General features: G+C 40.9%; 2 protein-coding genes across 46 annotated transcripts in view; one reads left to right on the top strand and one right to left on the bottom strand.

Annotated features, from left to right (window-relative positions):
* The window catches only part of TBCD (tubulin folding cofactor D), a 109,225-nt gene extending 100,987 nt beyond the window's left edge, over positions 1-8,238 (top strand). The window contains exons 35-40 of one of the 2 annotated variants that reach the window (XM_015295136.4): positions 1,808-1,897; positions 2,801-2,888; positions 4,278-4,387; positions 6,549-6,633; positions 7,605-7,674; positions 7,846-8,238. In XM_015295136.4, coding sequence (XP_015150622.2) covers positions 1,808-1,897; positions 2,801-2,888; positions 4,278-4,387; positions 6,549-6,633; positions 7,605-7,640 — 409 coding nt within the window. In that variant the 3' untranslated portion in view covers positions 7,641-7,674; positions 7,846-8,238. The remainder of the gene's footprint in view (positions 1-1,807; positions 1,898-2,800; positions 2,889-4,277; positions 4,388-6,548; positions 6,634-7,604; positions 7,675-7,845) is intronic. The other variant, NM_001389246.2, reaches the window with a different exon arrangement.
* B3GNTL1 (UDP-GlcNAc:betaGal beta-1,3-N-acetylglucosaminyltransferase like 1) overlaps positions 7,670-14,487 on the bottom strand; it is a 111,485-nt gene continuing 104,667 nt past the window's right edge. For 13 of the 44 annotated variants that reach the window (XM_040649630.2, XM_040649620.2, XM_040649622.2 and 10 more), the window contains 2 exons: positions 9,740-9,828; positions 7,670-8,524 (listed from right to left, as the gene is read on the bottom strand). In XM_040649630.2, the coding sequence (XP_040505564.1) occupies positions 9,748-9,828 (81 nt within the window). In that variant the 3' untranslated portion in view covers positions 7,670-8,524; positions 9,740-9,747. Of the gene's footprint in view, positions 8,525-9,739; positions 14,068-14,487 lie in introns of those variants that run through there. The other 31 variants (XM_040649619.2, XM_004946084.5, XM_046902101.1 and 28 more) reach the window with 19 other exon arrangements.

The raw sequence follows: 14,487 nt of genomic DNA, 5'->3' as shown, positions 1-14,487 counted from the left end.
CACATAAGGTTACGTGTACTAAATTTATTCCAGATGCTCTTGTTCCATTGGTCTCTGTTGCTCTACTCCTCTGCGATGTGCACATTGTTTAAAATCTCACCTAATTCACTGTCACAGCTGTTCTGTGCTGAAAGCCAGGCACGTATTGCAGGTATTGTAGTTAGCTGTCCACACAATGTCTTTGTGTAATCGTGGGGGAGTGGGAGGAAGGGCAGTTCCACCAAGGTAAGAAAAAAGCCTATCTTAAGAAAGCAGATGCTCCCTCCCTCATCCACACAGACAGACCGATGCCTGTAGACACACACAGACTCATTCAGAGTGATGCCCTTCTTGTAAGGCATCTCATATGCAATTACTTTCAGCACTTCTCTTAGTCCTCAAAATGTGGGCACAGTGCTGATGTGGCCATGGGCAATGGATGGCAAGGAATTCACCCTTTCAGCATCCAATGGGAGTATTTCAGCTCAGCCTTGCTGAGGCCACGTGGTCCTGAGAGCCGCTGTCGGCTCTACAAACTTCTTGTGTTGCCTCGGTGCCAACTTCATAAATGTGTCACCTTTCTGTCTGCTTTTCAGGACGGTATTCAGGCAGTGTTCTTTAGTTCATGGATCCATGCTTTGTTGTTCAGGTTTTTAACCTGAAATTTCCATACTTGCCACTGCATGCCAGCGTTTTGCTAAGATATATTTTAAGTAACAAATACATTGTTCCTGTCTGGAAAAGCACACATAGCAAGGCTCATTCTCTTAACGTCACTCCTCTAACCATCTTACCATCTTAGTTCCTTGTTTTAAATGTTCTGTTATTCAACAGATTGCATTATACAGCACTTTTGAATAGTTTATATCCGCAGTTTTGAATCACGGTAGCAGAAAATAAATGTTAGAACCGCTGCTTTACAAACACAGTGCAGTGAGGTTTGCAGGCTGTGCCGTCTGGAAGTCACTGTGCTCAGTGGCCAAAGATGAAATAGGTTGGTGTGGTTTTTTTTGCATCTATTGCACTTCAGCTTTGAGTGCAGTGAGTAAAAGATTAAATAATTTGTACTGAAATAAAAGTAATATTCCCTCTTTGCTTTTCTCGAATAGGTCCTTGAAATAACACTAACAATACTTGTGTTTGTGTGAGTGTCTGGGAAAGAGCTGTGAGAATTGCATTTCCCAGACTGTGTAGAAAAATAAAAAGAATTTGCTCCCTCTGTTTAAAGGTGGCTTCATGGCTGGTAGGCCAAGCAGGGCTGGAAGCCCTGTGTTTAATTATGTTGTCTGGAATCACCGAAGGAATCTGGGCTTAAAGACTGGTAGAGTATTTGAGAACAATGTTTATCTCTTTTTGTGGAAAGTTTGGTTAAGACCTGAGGGGACCACCAGGGCACCACTGTGTTACGTGGAGCATTTCAGCTGTTACAGAATGTTTCAATTCCTGGCTCAGTGTTTTGGATGGTGCGGTGCATTGCTGTGAACACAAGCCCTGGACAGCTGGTTCTTATGCACATACTGAATCGAGTATGAGAAATGCAATTCACTCCTCAGCATGCAGGTAATGTAATTCATACTGGTTCCTTCACTTCCATTGAAAAAAAGAAAAGGAAAAGAAGTTGCCTGGTAATGTGGTGGTGGCCAAATTAGGCTGTGTTGAGCAAAAGCCCACCTCGGGCAGGGTGTGCCGCGGTGCAAGGAGCTGCAAACAGCTCTGGGCAGTGTCTTTCTTCTCTTTTGAATGTTAATTTGTCATCTTTAGAATCATTAAATGTATTTGAAATTCTGTGGCAATCCATTTCTCATCCTTTTCTCTTTCTCCTTTCCAGCCATCCGTTTCCAGTGAAATTACTTCACCTTTGTAAAGAAGAGATCAAAAGATCCAAAGACGTCCGGAAACTTCGCTCCAGCATAGGAGTGTGAGTCACAGTCAGATAAACAAAGCACATCTTTTGTCTGCTCCTGGTGATGAAAATGTAACTGCAGTGTGCACCAGATGTTGTAAGGATGTGAATGACAAATGCATACAGATACGTGGCATAGAAAGCTGAGTGGTGGGTCGAACGCATGTGAAGGATCTGAAACGTATCAGCTGCTCTTAGAATGTTGGTGATGTTTTTGAAGATGATGTCAGTCATTTCCTTATGGCTTGTAGACCTCAATTCAGGTGCTGCCAATGGAAGGTACCTATAATAGAGTAGATCTCCCAGGGACACCAGAAATGGCTGAAAACAGCAGCAAAATTATGACCTGGTTATAAGGAATAAAATACACCCAGTTCAGATAGCAAAGAGATGGAACCAAAACTGGATGAGGGCGCAAAAAGACAAAGCGCTGCAAAGCTGAATGAATGTTCAGTGGTAGAATTGACTTCAATTTCATTTCTTTATTAACAATATTTTAAGGCTGCAAGAATGCCTAAAATGAACAGGAATCCACGTCTTTGTCTTTCACTCCTACCTACATGATCACATTTTACATGAGAGAGTTTGATTCAGATGTGTTTTTGTGCAAACACTTTGGGGCTGCCTTCAGTAGCTGTAAAACCACGTTTGTATTTGGCATAAATGTGTGGCATCTCAGTAACCCTTAAGAATTTCAGTACACTCCCTCTCAGTGTTTGCTTTCCCACAGCACTCAGAATATCAGCTGAGATTTCCTGGGGACAGCAATGCTTCATTCTCTCCCCCTGTTGTTTCTTCATCCTGATCCTCCAAATAATAATAATAATATCCACCTTCATCCTGATGCTCCAAATGTACTTTTACAGTTATAGCATGAACAAATATCACTCAAGATCTCTATTTTCTTATGTTTTTCAGGTTTTGTGGCCTGATTCAATTTCAGGGAGATATGAGAGAGAAAGTTTTGTTTCAGCTGCTTCTCCTCCTTTGCCATCCATTTCCTGTGGTAAGTCTTGTAGACATTGTGTGGTATCAATTACATTACTTTAATATATATGAAGTTTAAAAAAAAATGAAGAATGCTGCTTTAATGCACTTCAAAGAGACAGTGATGTAATACTGGTTTTATTTCTCAAGGGTCTGCTCTCTGCTGTGCTGCCACCTGAAGCAGGTTAAGTAACTGAAACAGGGCTCAAAAAATGAGCTGCTGCTTCTGAGGATGTGCAGGAGAGGGCTGTATACAGTATCACAGGCATTAGAATTGGTTGGTTGTTTTTTGACTCTGTAAAGTCTTTGGGAGAAAGACTGTGTTCACTGTACCAGATGTGGCAGCCCAGACTGATGGCTGCTGTGGCAGCTGAACCCAACAATGAGCTTCCAGTGGTGTTGGTGTTCAGGGCTTCATCTGGGAATGCTGGCAGGCGTGCCTGTGAGGAGGGGCAGCATCAGCACTCAGGTAGTGCAGGAGAAGCAAGGGCTGTCAGGTGGAATTGCAAGGGCACATAAAAACGTGGAGACCAATGAGGTATTAAAGTGGTTGGAGAAAGCCCTGCGTGCCCTGCTTTCTGGCCAATACAAACCTACACTGTTCATTCTAGCACTGATTCCGTTTGTGTTCAGGGCAAAATAATATGGTGCTCAGCAAAGTTGGATGCTTTGGAGTTTTGGTCCGAACGTTTCCATGCTGTGTTCCCTTGCTACAGGAAGAGAACTTTGCAGGAGGGGCAATGCAAGAACTGAAGAGGAATCATTTCATGTTTTACATCATAAATATATTATCTTTTTACAGAGCAATTTAAATTGGCACCACTGCTCAGGAAATAAATAAGCCTATAATTTCTTTGCCTCCCTTTAGTTACCATCAGGCTTTCTTTAAAAAAAAACAATCAGAATTTGTTCCTGTTACAGTTTTGCAGTCTTCCATTTCGTGTCTTTCCATGCACCGTATCTCAGGAACAGCCTCGCTTGCTTTTTCCTTATGCACTAAACTGTGCTCTGGGAAAGAAGACTTGGGTAACTGCTGCTGGATGCTGGACTCTAACAGCTAATGTTACTTGCATCATCGTCTGTCTCAGACAGCTTTTTAGAGTTTCACTGGCTGACAGTCTCTGGGGTGAGGAACATGACTGACTTCTTTGTAGTCCTACAGCAACCAGCATTGGAGCAGACTTTGTTCATTTTAAGAAAAGAAATGCTCCCATTAGGCTGTCCTTAACATTTGAATTTATTTCTTGTGAGGGACAGATCTGAAAAGCAAATGTTTTCCAAAAGGTACTTTTCTGACCCTCATCCCTTCTTCTTCAGCCAGCACCAATATAAATGGAAATGCTCGCTGGGCTCTTCCCTGCTGCTCTCTGGATACTTTATTAAAACTTCCTCTGCCTCTTCCATGTAGATACGGAAAACAACGGCCAGTCAAGTTTATGAAATGTTGATAACCTACAGTGAAATAATTGATCCTGCCATCGTAGATGAGGTCATGGCCATCCTCAGCGACAGTAACTGGTAAGTGAATTTGTTCTCAGATAGTAATAACAGCTGAAATACTTTTTGTACCACTGAAGTTGAAAGGAAGACATCCACGCCTTTAAAGACTGGAGGTAAGGAAGCTGCAATTGACCAATAACCTCAGTGTTAGTATTTAATTCTGACAGGATTTGGGAAGAGAAAGGATTGGTGAAATCTGTAAACAGTGATTAACTGAAATGTCATTGCTCAAATTTCATCTGAGCTCGAGTTGCCCCACACTGCCTCAAAGAGTAACATAGGAGAAGGTGTTTTTAAGAACATTGAGAATGGATGTCATACATGTTATATTAACTGCTTTTTTCTTCTTTGATATTTCTTGAAAATGAAACAAAGTCAGGCACGTTTAAAGAACAAGCACACCTTAATGCTGTAGTTCACACGCTTATGTTATTGAGCTTGTATTTAATTTCCAGCTTATTTCTGCATTTGAGCTTAAATAATCGTGTATTTGGGAAAAGAAATCAATGTCTGCTATTGCAAGGGTGGCTGCTTCACATCTTCCTGAGATTTCAGTACAGCAGTCACAGATTTGGAAGAAGTGCTTATCAGCAGTTCTGCTTTACTTGCTCAACTACACACTGATGTTTAATGTTCTGCCTAGGCTGCTTCAGTGCTTGTTTAGGAAATCCAAATTAAGAGCAGGCTTTCTCAGCAGTTTAAACTTCTGCTGCTACAGAAACAATTGGTTAACAGAAACAATTGATAAGGGTTAGATTGCTGCTGCTTACAGCTGCAAAATTAGAAGCGGAACACACCAAATGCTACAGGGGGAAAAAAGCAGTAGTGTGGAGCTGCTCCCCAAAACAAAGCAGTGCACTTCATACAAATATTACAGAAAAAATACTCCGTTTTCACCTTGCCATTTCTGAGCTGTGACCGCCTCCCTGCAACATATCCATTGCGCTGAGATTAAAGATGAAGAACCTGTTTTAAGTAAGCTTAATTGTTTTATCATGTTAGTTTGGACTGTTTACAAAGGAAGATAGATGAAGTCGTTGCTGAGTGTCATAGAGAGCCATTCCCAGTGCTAACACACAGTAATTGCAGCAGTAAAATAAGCAGTAACATCAGGAAGCCAAATGAGAACTAAATATGTAGGGAAGGCAGTAGTTACTGGAATATGCATTCTTGTAACATTTTCTTTGTTACAATTGCAGGGTTAGTCATACAGTTGTACAATTCCAAGTTTAAACAATTACACAATAAATAATAAGGTTTAGCTACAGGAAAGTTCCCAGCATTAAATGTGACACATGCCATGATTTACTGGTGGGTCGTGGTGGGTCACCCTGATGGATGGATATGGTGATCTCGAAGGTCTTTTCCAACCCTGATGATTCTGTAATCCTCAGCTGTCCCAAGTGTCCAAATATATTTTTATATGTGTTACTCAGGTAATTTTTAATTAATTGTACTTTGGCTTTTTCTCTATTGTTTTTGGAATCCGTTTACTTGCTAAGAGTTAATTTTTCTAATAACTCATTTACACTTAAGGAAAACAAACTGTATCTGCTGAACGAGCAGCATTTCAGTTATGTTGTAAAAAATCTGTATCTGTAAGAGAATGTCACGTGTTTGGATTTTTGGCATTTGGGGCCTTTTTGTCACCGCTGCTGAGGAAATCATTGTGTAAACGTTTTGTTATTGCTGTAACTGTTAAGCAGCTTTGCGAGCATTAGGTCTGGATTTTCAGTTGAGGAGAACGCCTCCCCGCACGGCAGCACGTTCTCCAGCTCTGTAGTCCACTCTCCAACTCAACAGTGACAGTTACATTCTTGATGCGGTGTTTTCTAAATAAAGAGCAGCTATAAATGAAGGAATTAATGAACTTCTAATGAAGAAGCTTTTATGAAAAAAAATTACTTTCTGAAATAAAAAATCTAAAAGGGTAATCTTAGGAGCTGAATCAGTAACTGCCATTTCTGGGGGAGCTCTTTGGGTATTTATGGTTTATCTGGCTTAAAATGGTGCAAAAAGCTTTCATTTTTCTTAAAATGCGATGTAACAAGAACATCTAGTTTGAAATATACTTGAAACAATAGCCATATGCTTAGTGATAACATAGAAAACAGACAGCTTACAGGGCCAGCATTGGGTTGTTATTTTTAAGGTGAGAGAAACTTGCTTCTTCGTGCAGGGAAGCTGAAGTAGCAGAGCTACGAGAGAAACGCAACCGCCTCTGTGACCTTATGAAGGTGCCCAAACCACAGCTGGTAACCAAGGTAAGGCACACAGTGCTCCCGAGTGTTTTGAAAGCAGCATTGTAATGATCAGTTGTTGCAGTAACTGAGGACATTTGGTACGTTCTGTGCAACAGATGTAGTTCTTCACAGGTTCATAATGTAGGAATGTCCTCACAGCTAACTACAGAGTGTATGGAATTGCTGAAAACTATTCTCTTAAGCCCTTCCAATTTCATTTCTTGAAAGCATTCCAGAGTTGCAGTGTGACATCTTACTCAGACAGAATGCAAGAATGAAATAATACAGCACAGATGTTTCAAAAACTCTTTGACTGCTTCTTCTGGGGAAGAAAAAAGGGTAACAGCATAATGATAATGTGTGCTGTTGGTGCAAGTCACAGAACTCTAACAGAATATATTCTGGAAGTTAACACATTCACAAGACAACAATAGATTGGGTGTAGATTTTTTTCCACTTTAATGCAGACAGTTTGGAACTGCCCATTCACTCAGTACTTCTAGCAGGACAGAATTTTCTGCTTTAGTATCTTGGAGAGGTGGTTCTGTTCTGCTCTGTAAAAGGTGAGGCTCAAGTAAGCAAGACAAGTAACAAACATGGAAGGAAAATAATTGGGTCTTACCCCCTTCACCTCAAGCACTAAATTACTGGATAACAGCAGGAACTGTTCCAGTTGTAGGTGACGAAATTCAGCATGGCAGAGTCCCTTCTCCTTTCTGAAGTTACCCAGCAATGGTAAAAGAGGGAATTTCTGAGAAGACACTGCTGTCAAATTGCCTTCCTAGGCGAAAGATTTCAAAGTTTCTTTAGCAGTGCATCAATCTGGCAAGCAAATGGTCATTTTCCTTCAAGAAAACCTCAGTTCTTTAAAAGCACAGATCCCTTACAGTATTGCACATAACCTATCCCGAGAACTGTCACAGTTTGCTCTAAAAGTGACACTCACTGAACTTGACAGACCTGTCACAGCTGTCCTTATGTCCTACCTGCAGCCTGCTGGTACCCACACAGGAGCTCACATATCCTGAGAACAAACAGCAGCAGAGAATGCCAAGCATAATGGTATGAAAAGATGAATTAATTTTATTGAAATAAATAAAATTTTAAGTAAAAAATTCAACTTTACATGTCTACATTTTCTTCTATTTAGCTCACTTAATTACATACACAACTGTGCTGTTGGTCAAATTATGATATGTGCTACTCCACCTCTTTTCTCTTTCTCTCTTGCAGAGTTCAGCAAAGTGAAGTTGCAGTGCTGGCTTCTGCTTTGTACATTGAAGCTGTTGGTTCAGGTGCTGCTGTGGCATCTCAACACATTGGATTCTCAGCATTGCTGCGAAGTACACTGGTGAACAAAATGAGAGGCAGAAGTTGTCCTACAGCATCATGCAGATATGCCTACCCTGTGAGGGCAACACCACTTCATTATGTTGTCTTTTTCTTAATTCATTTTCTGTAGCCACAAGATGGCAGTTTGTCTTCATAGCTTCATAGCTCTGTCACAACTGACCTGTTGGGTTTCAGTTGTTTTTTTTTCCCCATGTCAATGATTTACACTTCTCCAATTCTGAATGGAATCGTTCAACCTGTGCTTGCTGTTTACACATTAAATATTAAACCTGACTTACTGCATTATTCTTATATAAACTGTTTTGCTGCAGGTAAGAATGGCTATACTTACTGGTACTTCATCTTTAGGAGAGTTCCATTATATGTGCAGGTAAGTAAGCCATTCTTACATCATATTCAAACAAAAAAATCTAAGTTGCACTTCAGCTAACACCAAAGTGTTATTCAAGCAAATGCTGTAGCAAACTAGCTTTAGGAACTGAAGTTTCATCTTTTTCCTCGAAGAATACAGAGGGGAATCTTCAAGAAACTGGTAGGGATTCAGACTATTCCGTATTGACTATAAAAGGAAATAGTTGCAACATTTATCATCAGTAACATTACTGTGAGTGTAGGACAAATGCACAGGTAACACAATGTCATTAAGTAGAAGCATCAAAAAACTGATGTAATCCCAGCCCCACCTTTTCAAATAGAGCAGCAATCATGGACAGTATATTTATACACACACCTCTGAAAATGTGAAAGAAATGAAAAATTCAGGAGGAGCTCTAAAACCAAACGTGTTTCTCTGTGAAGTACCTGCTGTCTTCTAGTGCAGGAGTTCATTTCTAACACTACACTCTCGTGTCACTGCAAGATTTTTTTAAAGGAGAAACTGTAAATGACATATTACATTATTCAAAACTTCTTGACTATACTGGCATCCTGGGCTGGCATATGAAATTCACTGTAGATCGGTGCATGGTATTCTCTAACAAATCAGTACTCAGTTCAAATTCTAAGCTGGCCATGGGGCTCTGTACAGCAGAGTAGCTGTTTGCAGGTATTACACATGGACCATTCATCCATCTTGTTAGGCTGTGTCATTAATATTCTTATATAATATACTATAAATTTTCATTTTGCTCTTACAAAGTTAAACTGTCAGGTCCCTGCTGCATGAAAAACACAAGTTGTGCTGGCAGAACCTGCTTATTACTAAGAAAATGAGAGAAGGTCCAGTGAAAAATACATCTGCATGCAATAATAATCACTTGCCTGCCAAAAGATGTTACACATACGCTTACTTCTAACAGTCCTGAATCAGAGGATGCTGTACTTAACCTCAGTACTGGCTGTATGCAGACCTTTACCTCTGAAGTGCCAGCTGTTGCTCTTAGCAGCAGGAAATGAAGCTGACAGCAGGGACAGGTTGAGGGCCCCAGCCAGTGTTTGACAGAAACCTCTCTTTACACTTCCATGGTTATAGGCTTTGCTTGATGCATTTTTAAGGCTTCCCTATGGTAACAGTGCTCCTGTAGTCTTACAGCCCATATTTGATGATTATTTCAATTAGAAATACAATTTAACAAACAAAATGAGCTTGGTAGGTGAATGCTGTGCAATAGTAAAATGAGAAAATACCAGTATAGTGGTGTTTTTAGCACCTCCCTTAGAAGGGGCTACTAGGAATAAAGATTAATAAAACACAAATTACTAATAATTTCTAACACTGGTCTTCCTGCATGTGCTGATACAGACATAACACACAGCTTTGATGTTGCTGCCTTACCTTTGTCTTTAGTTGAAGTGATAATAATCCCTCCCTTCTTTCAAGTTCAGCATGCTCAAGTTGGTTTCAAATGCTCCTCCTGTCAAATCCTATGGGGGGGGACCCCACAAAAACCAGACAGAAGTTACTTCAGGTTGTAACAGGTTTTGCTAATTGGGTTCTTTAGACCACAGAAGTCCCATTTGCAGAGTTAAACATATATAAAGCAAGGCTTAGAAACGTATTTCTTCAAAAATTAAGCATATGTTGAGAAATTAGCATTCAAGTTAGTATCTTTGGGGTTGTGGGTGGATGTTAGACAACTCCTTCTAATGCACTGAAGTGGAATGCAAGGACTACACTGAGAGCTCTGAAGATAAATATCTGCAACTCTGGGTATTCTGTTTTCCAATGTAGGCATTTGCAGAGAACAAACCAAGGGATTGAGTTTGATACAGCAGTGACTTTGTAGATTTTGAACAATGATTAACTTGGCTGATGAAACAAACCTTTCATCAAGCAACTGAAATACTTTGCTTAGGTAAAGGTGTTTCCTTTTAAGCTGTCATTACGTTAACTGAGCAGGAACCCGGTAGGTTTGCTCCATGAGTCATTTTTCAAGGCAGCAATACAGATCCTAACACAGGTGTGATGTCATTAAAAGAAAACATGCCAACATCAGTGTTTTTGACACTTCTGTGTTGGCCTCACTGAGTTCTACTTCAGGAACATCACAGAAATGAATTCAACCTTACAACAGTACAGAAAATGTCATGTTTTTTTGGATGGTCCAGAGTAGCGATATTGGAGTTGCACAACACCCTGCAGGTGTTTTGGACAGGAGGTTACAAAACTAGAGCCCAGACAGAACTGGAACTGGAGGAGGAATGCTGGACTTTGGCTAGAACTATTGGCTTCAGTAGAATTGCTCTGGGACCTTCTGTAAATCTGAGTTCAGAAATAAAGTTGTCTGGCTTACACAGAAGCCTGACCGCATTCAGCTTCCAGCTCACCTTGGACCCATCCACTGAAGTGCTCATAGAAATGCTCACATAGCATACGGGTGTTTCCTGGAAGCCTTCCATTCAAGGAACAAGGCCATCCCAACCAACAGTCTGCCCAACTACAAAACAACCTGACCTGTCCCCTCCAAACAGCTCCTTAAACTTATACAGGAAACACTGCCTATTTCAAACGTTGGCTGAAACCAGCATGCTGTGCCCAGGCTCAAAGATTCCCTACCGTCTCTCCTATGCCATTATCTTCTACCTGCAGCTTTTCTCAGTTTTCACTGGCAACGCCAAAGTACACAAAGACAACATTATCTGATCCAGAACTGCAACAGAAAAATACCCAGCACAATCATAAAATTACCTGAGCACTGATGTTTACAAACAATTAAAAAGAACAATGATAACAGCTAATAAACAACTTGGAGAAGGGCAAAAAAGGTCTCATGGCAGCACATTTTTAAAGCAAGAGCTCCACTTCACCTAGGTGACCAATGGCTGAGCTGAGCGATAAGGGCCTGAGCAAGAAAGATGTTGAGTATGGGTGGTTTTTTTTTTTTACCTCTCTATATTAAGAATACTTGACAGCATGGAGTACTACTGTGAAGGACTGGGTCCTGGTTTTGCAATTCAGTTTGGATCCCAGGCTGCCACTGGTCCAAGTGCAAAACTCAGCACCCACATCAACAGAGAATTCTACTTAGAAATGCAGATCTTGATCATGACCTTTAGTGTCCTCTAATGATTTCATAAACCCAAGGTTACCCAAATTTGGACATGGGGTATGAAACGGTTCTGTGTGGCTTGCTGAAAAAAAAAAAAAAAAAAAATCAACCTGCTCTGAAGAAGGGTTAAAAATGAAAATAAAAGAAGAGCCCAGATGCTAAATTGAGCAGAAGAGTTAAAAACAAACCTTTCATTCCCAGCCCACAAGACTGAGGTGACAGAACAAGGCAGTGCTTTACAATAACTGGTCTAACAGTAAATTTACTGAAAACTTTACACAATTGAACTAGTTTAATTACTGAGGCAGAATAGTAGAAAATCCCTTTCATTTCAAGCACTTGGAAGCCATGCCAAAACAGGGTACAATAAGTGATTTCTAAGCATTTTGCTTTTACCTCAAAGCAAGAGAAAATACACAGTGCAGACCCTTAGGTGAAGTGGTACTGCAGGCTGCTACACAACTTTGATGAGCTAAAGCCATGATTTTATGCTCCTGGGTAAAAGCTCTGAAACATGCACACACACACACCCAGAGCACTGGATTTCAGCTACAGCCCTTTGTGAAGCCATTTTAAAAGCCAACCCAACAACAATCAAATAGTATGACTGCTTTTCAGAAATGGTTTTACATGGCAACAGAGTAATGCTGTGCTAAGGAGGAACCACCAGAGGAAATAAATAAGCAAACAGTGCTTGAAGTGCAGCCATCAGGGTCAATGCCTGCAGACGACCCACTTAATAAACATATCTCATCTTCAGAATTACCCTCTTAGAGCTGCTTATAAACATGCAGGTTTTGCCTGTATCATTCCTAAAAATAATTCTCAACCATGAAATGCAAAACAAAAAGCTGTAAGGCCCCAGAACACTTCTTCAGAGGGATGCTGATTAATCTATATTTGTAAACAACAAATTCAGAAGCCTGGGATGTTTACAAACTTGTTAATGACCTCTGGTTAAGCAAATCACTGAAGGTCTCAGCAGAGAGCTCTGCCTTATGTCAACTTCCAACAGCTCCACACAACACAGAAGCAGTTCCAGTAGGGGACTCCAGCTAAGCTGCATGTGCTGCATCCACACATTTGTTTGTCTGCACAAGAAACAGCCCCACACTCACTGGGGTTTTTGTATGTTAGCAGCATGAGCTGAAACACAGAGCTGGGCAAACCTACTTGCCCTAAACAGTTTGTGAATACAGACACTTGTAACCTCTCCAACACATGGATTTTGTTTGTCCCTTTTTGCAGAGGAGCTTTACCTTTTGGCTGTGGTCATGTCTTCCACATCAGCTTGGGACTTAACTCCTAACATCAACACTGTGTGATATATGTGAGAGAATAGAATCAGAGGGGCAGAAATAGCTATCAAAGTTTAGAGCATTTTTCATTTGATGCAGTCTCAATATTTATCTGCGTACGTATCCTGCCATACTTTTTCGTTTGAAAAACACACTGGAAGGGGAAACGGAGAGAGGTGAATAAAGAAAAGCAGCTGGGAAGGTTTGCTTCTAGCTGTTACTTCAGATGTGGGCTGCACAGAAAGCAAGGCGAATTCAGTCTATAAATACAGCAAAGGCCAACCCGCGGCATTTTGTGGCCTGCACAATAGCAACGCAGATGAATGAAAGTTCAATACTCTGCTCTTCTCAGCCCATTTAGAAACCATTTCCTTTAGCGGTCAGACCCAGAAGTTTGAAAGCTGCTGCAGACAGGATACCTGAATATTTTAAACCACAGACATTTATCAGCTTGTTTTGTTTTGGTAGAAGACTACTTTCCATGACAAAACTACTACTGAAAAGCGTGGCCATTTCAAATCCCGGCACAACCTTGCAAGTACTAAGAATGGGATTTTGTAGATTCCAACTGCCTCCACGGAGACTCATAACAGTAATTAAATCCAGCAAGTATGACAATGGCTGAAAGAGAGGTTGTAAAGCTCTTTCTGGAGATCAGCTGCAGAACCCAGTGGCAGCAGAAAGGAGGGTCCAGCAGACCTGGTTTGGGAGCGCTCCTCAGAGCAGCGCGGCCTGCTGGATGAGGCCCTCCCCGTCCTTTCCTCTCCCAGCTTTTACACTTTCTACACCTCGGTACAGATATCTGTGTTTTGTTATGTCTGTCTGATGGTGTCTGAGGTCTCTCAGGTAATAACAGCATATCCAGCACTGCTGACAAATACTCGGTTTCAGCTCTTCATTATAAACGTCTTTGTCCTTCTAACCTGATTCCTTATCTTCATAATATTACAACAATAATATAGCACAATGACATAGGGGTACTGAGAGGTGCGTATAGTCAACAGGCACATTTAAACTTTACACAAAGGCAAGCTCTGTTGAGGGCTTCCACTATGTTATTATGCAAGTTTATTCTCATCATTTTCTTGCCCCCTTGGCCACTCTCATGTCTTCAGGGTACAGTGCTGCTGCAACTCCCCGCATACTGATTTTTATTTACCTCTGCACTGGGGCGTTTTTGCCATCAGGTCTTATAGCACCAACTTCAGTAGTATCTGTGTATCTCAGTCACAGAGTGAGATGGGCAAGGACATAACCTGCCTGCAGTCTGTAGAGTGTCAGCCCATCTGAATGGATGTTGGCTTCATGACCTTCTCCTAAAAAGTGAGCTGCTTCAGAGACATTCTAGAAATAACCTCACAAGCTCTAAAAGTATTTCAAGTAGGTCAAATTCTATTTCCAATTAAAAAAATACTGCTTAAAAGATACTATGGCCTACAGTATTCACTGATTATCAAGTAGGAAATGCTCAGTGGCAAATAGCAGAACATACACTGAAATCACGGACCACTGTCTTCAGGCAAGATGCTATAACAGTCTCATTGTAAGGACTTCACAAATTAGATGTGCTTTATAACAGGCTGCACAGATGTTTTGTCTAGGGACTCCCACCCACCATTGTATGCAGTATGAAAAATTAAATTAGTTGTAATATCACCAGCTTATCCAACAGTTTATCAACCAACACTACACGGTAATGCCCTAAGGTACTTTCAGTCTGGCTTTACAGCTTAAGT

This window comes from Gallus gallus, chromosome 18 (genome assembly GCF_016699485.2).
Source record: "Gallus gallus isolate bGalGal1 chromosome 18, bGalGal1.mat.broiler.GRCg7b, whole genome shotgun sequence".
NCBI lineage: Eukaryota > Metazoa > Chordata > Aves > Galliformes > Phasianidae > Gallus > Gallus gallus.
This window is presented reverse-complemented; position numbering and strand designations above follow the sequence as displayed.